Here is an 11,398-nt window from a genome sequence, read left to right on the forward strand (position 1 = left end):
TCTGGCCGTATGATTTTTTAAGGATCACATGGCCAGATTCTATTAAGTGTTTGAAGAATCAGGAGTTGATGAGTAAGAGAGGGAGGCTTTATTTGGAGAGAGCTGATGCTGTGCTGTGAGCCCCTCCACTCCTACCCAAGAAGAGAAATATGTGTGGGTTCTTTCCTCTGAGAGAGAGAGAGAGAGAGAGAGAGAGAGAGAGAGAGAGAGATTTTAAGGAGTTCACTCAGTTAATTACATACATTGTCTGTATTTTGTGGGGACCCAGCTGATTTTTTCCTAATCGAAAGGGTGAGCCATTGCCTTGCATTGGGCAAAGAAGACATATCTACTTCACCTGCACATTTGGGCAAAGGTGGGTGACTATTTCCAAAGAACTAGAGCTGGGTCAGATGTGAGTGATTTCTGGTGTGGGGTTGCTTAGGTTCTGTTCAAGAGGGTCACCTGGAGTGGCAAATGGACTTCAGCTGGAGGAAGCACAAGATTCCTCCAGGATGAGGAAGGTGTAGGAAGAAACTTACTGTTATCAGGGGAATTTCAGGGCAGTGACTGGGTAAGAGGGGCATTATCTTCATACAACCCACAAAGGCTATCATAGAGAAAGGCTCTGACTTGGGAACATAGAGTCTAAATGGCAACAATAGCATCAGCCAAGTAGAGACTTTCCTACTTCCTTTTCCTCTTTCTTCTGGGTTCCAACTGTAGCAAGATGAGGCAAAGAAGAGTAGAAGTGTTAAGTGGGAAAGAGGACTGACTGCAGGCTTCCAACCAGGAGGGTGCTTGAACTAGGGAGGGAAACAAGCCACTATTAACTCAAGTCTGGAGTGTTCATTATCCCGTAGGATTGGTCCTTTTAATTATTGAGCTGAGACTGCATTTTGCATCTTAGGGGACCAGAGGAACTTATATTAGAAAATTTTCTGCCCAAGCTTTTATTCTCTCTTTGCTATGACTTCATGCATATTCTATTTTTTGAACTTAAAGAGCACCATTTATATGATGTTTTATAATCCACAAAGTACTGTCAGATTCATTACCTTATTCCACCCCCTACCATCCTCATAAAGTCAGCATTATCACTCCCATGTTATAGAGGAGAATATTGAGACCTAGCTAGGTTCTGGAAGAGCTCCCCCTTTGCGAACTTCATGAAAGTGTTTCTTGGTGAAGGTTGAGTGGTAGTTTTCAGCCTTGTGCATTACTGTTACCTCCCCATAGCCCTTACGCTGCCTACCTTCCAGTTCCAACTCTGGGAAATTTGAAAATTACCCCTTTACCTTGACATATCTCCAAGGGGTATGTGAAGAATTTCTTCCCAGATTGGGAGGTGTATCCAGAGTTGCAGGTACAGTTCGTGCCATCGACACAAACAGCATTTTGGGGGCACGGAGGACAGGCACCTGCAGGGAGAAGAGAGGCAGGTCAGATCCACCTGGGTTAAAAACTCTTGAGTTATTATTTGGCTTTGCTTCTGAACAAGGCCCCTCAAGACTAAGAGGACTTGTACATTTTCCCTTTTGTGAGGTCTCAGTGCAGTAAAAAAAAAAAAAAAAATTAGAGATACTATTTATATACCTTACAAAGTCATCAATCTGATAAGTCTAGTACCCACCTGACACCATACATAGTTCCTAAAATATTGTTGACTATATTCCTTATGCTGTACTTTACATCCCTGAGACTATTTTTTTATTTAAAAAATTATTATTATTTTAAAATTTATTTTGTATAGTTGATAGTATTACAGATGTCCCTCATTTCCAACCCCCACCCTTTGCTGGCTTCCACTCAGCCCCCACCCCATGCCAGGCCTTCACTGAACTATTGTCTATGCATATCCTAATATATAAAAAGCCAGGGGCCATCACGACTGAAACAACTGGACAGACGACCAAACAGCAGGCTGGGTGGGGCAACAAGGCCGGTAGGGGGGTTAGTGAGGGATGACCAAACAACTGAATAGCAGGCTGCGTGGGGTGAACAAGCCTGCATGAGGGGCAGTTGGGGGCGACCAGGCTGGTGGGGGGGCACTTAGGGGCCCCATGATTGATTGCCCCAAAGAGGGAGACCCAGGCTACCTGACCAGAGGTGCTGCAGCAGGTAGGCAGAGCCTCTCTTGTGCAGTGATTGATTGTGGAGCCCCGGCTAAGTAGGTGGGGCCTCCCGCTGCTGGGCAATTGATCACAGGGTTCCATGATCAATTGCCCAGCAGAGGCAGGCCCCAGCCACCCAGCCAGCAGCCACAGAGGGAGGCCCAGGCCACTGGCCAGTGACACTGTGGCGGGTGTGCAGGGCCGGCCAGCAATTGCCCCGCAGAGGCGATCATCGCAGCACCCCTGGTCAGGTAGCCTGGGCCTCCCTCTTTGGGGCAATCAATCATGGGGCTCTGCAATCAATCACTGCACAGAGGATGGCCTGGGCCTCCTTCTGTGGGGCGATGGTGGGGCCCTCCCCAACCAATCGCATTGCACCCACCTTGGCTGGTCTGGCGCCAGTGCATGTCATAGCATGGTCATCCAGGCAGTTGTTCTGCTGTTTGGTTGATTTGCATATTATGCTTCTATTATTATAGATATCCTAAGAATCCAGAAACACCAACCATGTTCATAGCAGTGTTATTTACAATAGCCAGGCCAGCTAAGCGATCACACCCCATGCCTGTTGCCTGTTGCCTGTTGCCTGCAGAGGGAGGCAGCTGGTGGTGTGGTGGGGGAGAGGAGGGGCACTGCCACACAGATGGCAAGCAGTAGCAGTGGTGGAGGTGGGGTCAGCTGCTGGCAGCCGGGGGAAGGAAAGCTCCGATAGGCCCTGATCACTGGTCAGGCCTAGGGACCCTATCTGAGGGGTCCTGGATTGAGAGAGGATGCAGGCCGGGCTGAGGGACAACCCCCCCCCCCCGCCCCTGCATAAATTTTGTGCACCGGGCCTCTAGTGTTCTTAGAAGTGGGATTACTGGGTCAAATGGCGGTTCCATTTTTAAATTTTTGAGAAAACTTCACACTGTTTTCCATAGTGGCTGCATCAGTCAGCATTTCTACCAGCAGTGTACTAGGGTTCCTTTTTCTTCACATCCTCACCAACACTTGTCATTTGTTGATTTGTTGATGGTAGTCATTCTGATAGGTGTGAGGTGATACCTCATTGTTGTTTTAATTTGCATCTCTCTGATGATCAGAGACTTTGAGCATTTTTTTCATATGTCTTTTGGCTATCTGTATGTCCACTTTGGAGAAGTGTCTATTTAGATCCTGTGCCCATTTTTTTTTATTGGATTGTTTGTTTTTCTTTTGTTAAGTTGTATGAGTTCCTTATATATTTTGGATATTAACCTTTTATTAGATGTATCATTACCAAATATGTTCTCCCATACACTGGGCTACCTTTTCATTTTGTTGATGGTTTCTTTTGCTGTGAAGAAGCTTTTTATTTTGATGTAGTCCCATTTGTTTATTTTATCCTTAGTTTCCTTTGCCCTAGGACTGTGGTCGGCAAACTGAGGCTCGTGAGCCACATGCGGCTCTTTGGCCCCTTCAGTGTGGCTTTTCCTAAGCCTTAGGAGTACCCTAATTAAGTTAATAGCAATGTACCTACCTATATAGTTTAAGTTTAAAAAATTTGGCTCTCAAAAGAAATTTGAAATGTTGTACTGTTGATATTTGGCTCTGTTGACTAATGAGTTTGCCGACCACTGCCCTAGGAGATGTATCTGCAAACATTTTACTACAAGAGATGTCTGAGATTTTGTTGCCTATGGTTTCTTCGAGGAACATTTGCCTTTTTAATTATAATGTGTCTTGAGTCTCTTTTTTTGTTGTTGTTAATCCTCAAACAAGAATATTTTTTCCACTACTTTTTAGAAAGAGTGGAAGGGAGGTGGAGAGATGGATAGAGAAACATTAATGTGAGAGACACATTGATTGGTTTCCTCCTGCACTCACCCAGGAGGAATATTTGGGCCCAGATTCGAACCTGCAACCAAAGTATGTTGCTCTTGATGGGAATCGAACCTGGGACTTTTCAGTCCTAGGGCTGACTTTCTAATCGCTTAACTAAACTGGCGAGGGCTCTTTGAGTTCATCTTGATTGGCACTCTCTGTACTTCCTGAACTTTTTCTTCACCAGGTTAGGGAAGTTTTCTGTCATTATTTCTTCAAATGGGTTCTCTAGCCCTTGCTCACTTTCTTCTCCTTTTGGGACCCCTATAATTCAGATGTTGTTCTGATTCATGTTGTCTCAAAGTCCCCTCAAACTATCCTCATGCTTTCTAAGTGTTTTTCCTTTTAGTTGCTCTAATTGAGTGTTTTTTCCTACATTGTCTCACAAATCACTGATTTGATTCTCTGCTTCATCCAGCCTACTTTTAATTCTTTCCAGTGTATTCTTGATGTCAGTATAGTATTCTTCATTTCAGACTAGTTCTTATTCATGGTTTCCATGCCCCTTTCATGCTGATGTAGTTTCCTCTAAGTTCCTTGCAGATCCCATTAAGTTCTTTGTAGTTCCTTGAGCATCCTTATAAGCATTACTCTGAACTCTATGTCTGATAATTTTCTTACCTCCATTTCATTTATTTATTTTTCTGAAGATTCATCCCCTTTTTCTTTGTCTCCCCATTTTAGTTGTCTCTTTGTGTTTGTTTCTATGTATTAGATAGAACTGTTTGACTCTCAGTTTTCATGGGGTGGCCTTTTGTAGTAAATGTCCTGTGGGACCCAGTGGTGTAGTCACCTTGAACTCCTGGGTTGGATGCTCTAGGAGTGTCCCTTTTGTGGGTTATTTGGGCTCTCCTGTTGTAATTGGGTCTTGATTGCTGTTGTTCTGTTCATGGATGGGATTTTCTCTCAGGCTGGCTGACTGTGAAGCTCAACCCTGAACATGTCATGAGCTGTTGTACAGTGTGACTGCCAGATGAAGAGACATAGGGCAACATTCTGAACAGAGGAATGCTTGTCTTCATGGAGTTTGGGGTCTGTTCCTGTATACAGCGTAGAAGATCTATAAGTTTGTGGCCAAATCCAAGAGAAATGTCCTTGGGTCAGTCACATCATTAGGTGCTGACTGCCATCGGTGCTGACCTTTGCCTTTGGAGCCATGGCTGAGGTTGAGGCCTCCATGTTTCCATGTTTTCAGTATGAGCAGAGGCAGTAGAATATCAAGTAGATACCCTGGCTCCAGAGTCACGCTCCCTGTGACTTTTTATAACTGGCAATTTGTACTTCTTAACCCTGTTCCTTTTTCACCTATTCCTACCACTCCCCAGCCCTCTTCTATATGGCAACCATCAGTTTGTTCTCTATATCTAAGAATTTGTTTCTCTTTTGTTTGTTCACTATTTTGTTTTATAGATTCCACATATAAGTGAGATCATATGACATTTGCCTTTCTCCATCTGAATTATTTCACTTAGCATAATACCCTCTAGATCTATCCAGGTTATCGCAAATGGCAAGATTTCATAAATGTGTAATGATTAAGTTGTACACCTGTAACTAATATATTGTATGTCAACTATACCTCAAAAATAAATTTTAAAAAAATCTAAAAAATATTAGAAACACCGAACCCAAGTTGTAGAGACTGTGCATGATGTAGGACTGGGGTTGGCATTAAACAAATTAATGTTAACAGAAAAATTTCAATTAATCATAACTGTGTCATTCTCAAGATCATTGCAGAATTTATAAAAGGAGAAAGAGTTAGTCAAGACTTGGGACCCTGGGTTCAATTCTGGCTTCACTACTTAATAGCTGTGTGTTTTTGCACAAGTATCTTAAACTCTCTGTGCCTCAATTTCCTCATTTGTAAAATGGGTTATTGTGAGGAATGAATTAATACATCGTGCTGGGAATATGATGGGGTCCCACTATGTAGAGCTTGGCTACTCAGAATGCATCCCCTGGATAAAAATGCAGAATCTCAGACCCCACCCTAGACCTTCTGAGCCATAATCTAGTGAGATCTCCAAGGATTTAAAGCTAACCTGAAATGATCTTGTTCATTTTGTGTTGATGTGCTTATAATCAGAATGAAATGGTGACCATCATGCTGTTTTTCCCCACGTGAGTGTTTACTTCAAGAGACTTCTTTTTATTCATTGTTCTGTCTCCACATTGGATACATTGTGGGTACTAAAAGCAAACAAATAGACTAATAAAAGTAACATAAAAAGATAAATTAAAATATATCCAAATTTGATAAAATGATCAATTAAAAAAGAAACAACACAGGAGCAAGCCTGCTCAAGCTCTGTTCCCCTTACAAGCCTCTTTTTTCTAGATTGTCAGAGGATGTGGGTGTCCCCAGTTCATCTTTAGTCTACCCCCTCTCTGGTCTCTGATGATGGAAGGGGCAGGCTTTTTGCACTCACAGTTGGCCTTCTGAATCATGACTCCTGACAAACTCAGCAGAATGCAGAGTCCTGGAACAGGGAAAAGGGAGAGACATGAAACTATTGAGAAAAGATCTCAGGAAATTCTTCAAGGACTGTGTATCAGTTATCTATTACTGTAAAACAAACCATCACAAAATGTAGCAGCTTAAAATAACCACTTTCATTTTATTATGATACCTGTGGGCCAGAGATTTGGGAAGAGCCTAACTGGGTGATTCTGACTCAGGGTTTCTTAAATTGTTGCAGTTTCATAGTGGTTGGGGTTGGAGTGGCTGGAAACTATTTGGGCATTACTGTCCCTTCATGTGGTCTCACGGCCTGGGGTAGTTTGGGCTTCCTCCCAACATGTCCTCCTTGGTCAGGCTGCACAGGAATCAAAGTTTATCTCATGTCCACCAAGCTAGTCCATACTCATTTACATCCATCACCCGCAAACCCTTCCATTACTGGGAACCGCTTTTTAAAACCTTTATCAATGTATAATTGATATACAAAAATCACACACATTTAATGTCTTCATCTTCATGAGTATGGACATATGCATACACCATATACCCATGATACCATCACTACAATCAAGGTACTAAAACATATCCATCATCTCCAAAAATTTCCTTGTGTTCTTTTGTATTTTTCTTTTTTCTTTGGTAAGAACACTCACCATGAAATCTACCCTTTTAACATATTTTGAAGTGCACAACACTGCATTGTTAACTCTAGGTACTATGTTTTACAGTGGATTTCTATACCTTATTCGTCTTGTATAACAAAAACTTTTAACCATGGAAAAACAACTCCTCATTTAACCCATCCCTCTAGCGTCTGGAAACAACCATTTTATTTTCTGCTTCTATGAGTTTGACTAAATTAGATACTTCCTATAAGTAGAATCATGCAGTATTTTTTCTTCAGTGTCTGGCTTATTTCACTTGGCATAATGTCCGCAAGGTTCATTCATATTGTCACAAATGGCAGGACTTCCTTCTTTTTAAAGGCTGAATGTTATTTAATTGTATGCTAAGTTTTCTTTATTTACTCATCAGCAGGACCCACTTTCTTAGGGGGTAATCAAAGTTGCAAGTAAGGTTACTAGTCACCAGAGCTAAATTTCAGCCAGGGCACACTAAAAGAGCTACGCTGGTGGTTCATATTGAAACATTTACACCTTATTTGTCAATAATCATGGCCAGAGCCAACTAGTAAAACATATGACTGCAAAGTGTTTCCTAAAACTCAGGCAATCTGGGCCCTGTCACATTTCCTCAAGGCTAGTCTTTAGGGTTTTCTTTCTGCCCCACCAGCACCACCACTCTCCATAATATGTGCATGCATCTTAAATCAGAGTTTCTGGAAAGTCATCAGCATGCCGGAATGCCAGAGCTCTAAGAGACTTTTGAAATCATCCATTGATTGTTTGGTCCTCAGTTTCAATTTGCTCAGACACCAGCTGGGCAAACTTGGGTATTGCCATTTCCTGGCATTGGGACAATAACATAAATGAGGAAATACATAAAGTCTGGCAGAAATCCTCCATAAATGCTAGCTGTCTTAAGAAAAAAAAAAAAAGGGAAAAAATGCTGGCTGCCTCTATTATCATTTTATTTGCATGAGAATCCTTTTCTAATTCTTGACCTGATGCTCATTTTATTCCACTACCTGTTACATCCAGTGATGAGGGCAGAGAGTTCATGGATAACCAAAAGTCACAAATAATCCATCTCCGAAGTGTCTAGGACTCTGCCTCCAGTTGCCCCCAAAGCAGGAAATATCTTGCTTGGGCTTCTCGCATTTAAATAGCATACTCTCTCACTTAAACTTAATTCCACAGATATATAATGGACATCTCTTCTATGTGAGACTGGAGGCCCAATGCATGAAATTCATGCAAGAGTAGGCCTTCCTTTCCTCTGCTGCTGGCACCGGCTTCCCTCTGGCACTCAACTTTGTACAGAAGGTCGTCTGGAAGGACGTCTGGCCTAATTAGCATATTACACTTTTATTATTATAGATGTCATGGGAGGGAACATGGCATTTGCTTTTAAGTAGTCTATATTATTTTGATAGAATTTATGATGTGTCTCTCCCTCTGCAAATAAATAACTGTGAGGTTTTAAGCAACTCTATAACCTTTCCATAATGCCACTTCACATCTGTAATGTGAAGATGCTGTGTCATAATGAGTGGAAAACATTTTAGCTTGATGCCAGGCTAAAGCAGGTGCTTGATAAATGTAAACTATGATTGATTTTGTGGCTGTTGACGGTTCTTTGACCTGGAGCCCGAAGGATGCACTGGATTTCAGAGTTGGGGAACTATCTACAAAGAAGTTGTGGTTGAAGCCACAGGATTATGGGATTCCTTCAGGGAGAGGGAATAGACAAAGAGATGAAGACCCCAAACAGAATCCTGTGGAAAGAGTATTATAGCAAAGATCTGGAGCCAGGTGGCTTGGGTAGAACCCTGGCTCTGCCATTTATAAAGTGTGTGACTTTTGACAAGCAACATAACCTCTTTGTACCCCTGTTTTCTCATCTGTATGATGGGGATAATAATAGTATCTGCCTCATGGGCCTGTTGAGAGGATTAAATGGGTTAATATATATAAGGTGCAGGGTGAGTGTTCAAAAATATTGGTTGTTATTAATAACAGTCTTGGTACAGGAAAAGGAAAAGGGTTGGGGGAGAAAGAATAGCAAGAGAGGCAAAGAACGAGTTAGGGCAGTGCTAGGTCAAAGAAGTTGTCAGGAACGAGAGGATATCAATTAAAAACCAAAACCTGTATAGAAGAAGGTGAACAACTCACTGGATTAGACCATAAGAAAAATTTTAGGGCTATTTGGGAGCATAGTTTAAATAGGGTGGTGAAGTAAGAAACCATAATTTAAGAGAAAAGGAGAGTGTTCAAAGCAAAACAGAGAAAAGAGAAGAAGGAAAAGACAGTTAATTGTTAAACTGAGTAGCTCCTGAAAGGGGGTAGGTTAAGATACAGTCATGGTCAAGGTTACACATACCTTGAAGAAGTGATGGCCCTCTCATTCCTGCATGCAGGTAATCCTCGCCAGCCAGCTCTGAAAGCTCTGTACTGCGCTTTAAGCCAACCACTTTCCCTGTGTCAAGGTGAACTCATGAGACATGACTAAGGAAATTGTTGTCAGAAAAGTGAACTTCTCATTTTCCACCATCAGACCATGGTTCTGTTTTTTATGTTTATTTTCTATGCACTGACTTGGGAAATTATTCTCAGAAAAGTGAACTTCTCTTCTTTCACCATCAGACCCACAGTTCTGCTTTTTATTTTTAAAATTTCCACCGAAGGATATGTTTTTATTGATTCTAGAGAGAGACAAAGGGAGAGGGAGAAAGGGAGAGAGAAACATTGATGTGAGAAACATCGATAGGTTGCTTCCCATATGCGCCCCGACCAGGGATCAAACACACAACCTAGGTATGTGCCCTGTCTGGGAATCTAACCCGTAGCCTTTTGGTGTATGGGACAATGCTCCAACCAACTGAGCCACACAGCCAGGGCACGTGGATCTGCTTTTTATTTGTTTATTTTCTATGTCTTTCTACACTTGTTTTCTTTTTTTAAAATTGAATTTATTGAGTGACATTGGTTCACAAAACCATAAGGTTTCAAGTGTACAATTCAATAAAACATCATCTCCACAGTGTCTCTTGCACCCATTGCCCCAAGCAAAGCTGCTCTCTATACCCATTTTCTCCCTTTGCCCACCTCCAACTACCTCTCACCCTCCTTTTCTTCTGGCTACCACCATATTGTTGTTTGTGTCTTTGTGTTACGTATATGTTTTTTTGCTTAATCCCTTCACATTCTTTCATCCAGTACCACCCTCCCCCCCACTCTGCCCTCTAACAGCTGTCTGTTCCATGCTTCTGTTTCTATTTATTTCATTAATTTATTTATTAGATTTAACATATAAGTGAGATTATGGTATTTGTCTTTTTCTGGCTTACTTACTTTACTTAACTTAATGTTCTCCAGACCCATCCATGCTGTGGCAAAAAGTAAGATTTCCATCTTTTTTATGGCCAAGTAGTATTCCATTGTGTAAATGTACCACTGCTTTTTTATCCACTCATCTACTGATGGGTACTTGGGGTGTTTCTAGATCTTGGCTATTGTAAATAATGCTGCAATGAATATAAGAGTGCATGTATTCTTTTGAATTAGTGTTTTCAATTTCTTAGGATATATTCCCAGAAGTGGGATTGCTGGGTCAAATGGACTTTGGTTCTTGTGTTCTTGAGGGAAATATTTCAATCAAGAGACAAAGTGTAGAAAAGCAAGGAGGAATTTATTGACTGCAGCAAAAACATTCTAGGACCGTGAAATAAGGAAGGTCATACAAGAGCAACAGGAGAACTGAGGCTGGGCTACTTTGGCTCATTGGGAAATCAAAGAAAAGGGGCCTTGAAGACAAGTTCAGGAGGTTAGCCTGGGATGAGATGCTGCTGCCCATTGCTTCCTCGGTTGCAAGTCTCATGAGGTCCCTTAGAGGTTAGGGGACATGTACCTGTGGGGGAAGGAGAGGAGTAGGGGGAAGGGAATGGCATGGGCACTGGGACTTTCATTTTCAGGGGTTTCAAAGGCTGGGTGTTTATGGGAGTTCTTAGGGGTGGATCAATAGAATAGTCACCAGTTTTATGCTGATATACCAAAAATGAGCTTTATTTTCTTAATTTGTCTGTACTTGGGTGTGGTTGGCAAATGGCACTTAATTGGATTTCTATTATTTGTCTCCCTGAATAGGGTGATTTAATCTATCAACCCTCTGGTTGGGGAGAAGTGCAAACCATTTACTCTTAAGTGTCCTTGGTTTAGGGAAGATAGAATTTACTAGGTGGCTGAAAACTGCTGTTTAACTATCTGTCTTAGTGTCCCTATTCCACTTCTCCTGGAATTTTCCTAGCTGCCTACTGTATCATTATCTAAACTACATAACAAATGCATATTTATTTATTCATTTTTCTGAAATTTAATAA

At 41.7% G+C, this 11,398-nt stretch overlaps 1 protein-coding gene across 1 annotated transcript in view; it reads right to left on the reverse strand.

Annotated features, from left to right (window-relative positions):
- The window catches only part of ADGRE3 (adhesion G protein-coupled receptor E3), a 46,556-nt gene extending 37,060 nt beyond the window's left edge, over positions 1–9,496 (reverse strand). The window contains exons 1-3 of the mRNA XM_081091464.1: positions 9,403–9,496; positions 6,368–6,418; positions 1,278–1,400 (exon numbers count right to left, since the gene is read on the reverse strand). Coding sequence (XP_080947590.1) covers positions 1,278–1,400; positions 6,368–6,418; positions 9,403–9,427 — 199 coding nt within the window. The 5' untranslated portion in view covers positions 9,428–9,496. The remainder of the gene's footprint in view (positions 1–1,277; positions 1,401–6,367; positions 6,419–9,402) is intronic.
- Positions 9,497–11,398: the final 1,902 nt, after the last annotated feature.

Source organism: Myotis nattereri, assembly GCF_964212035.1.
Source record: "Myotis nattereri genome assembly, chromosome: 5".
Lineage (NCBI taxonomy): Eukaryota > Metazoa > Chordata > Mammalia > Chiroptera > Vespertilionidae > Myotis > Myotis nattereri.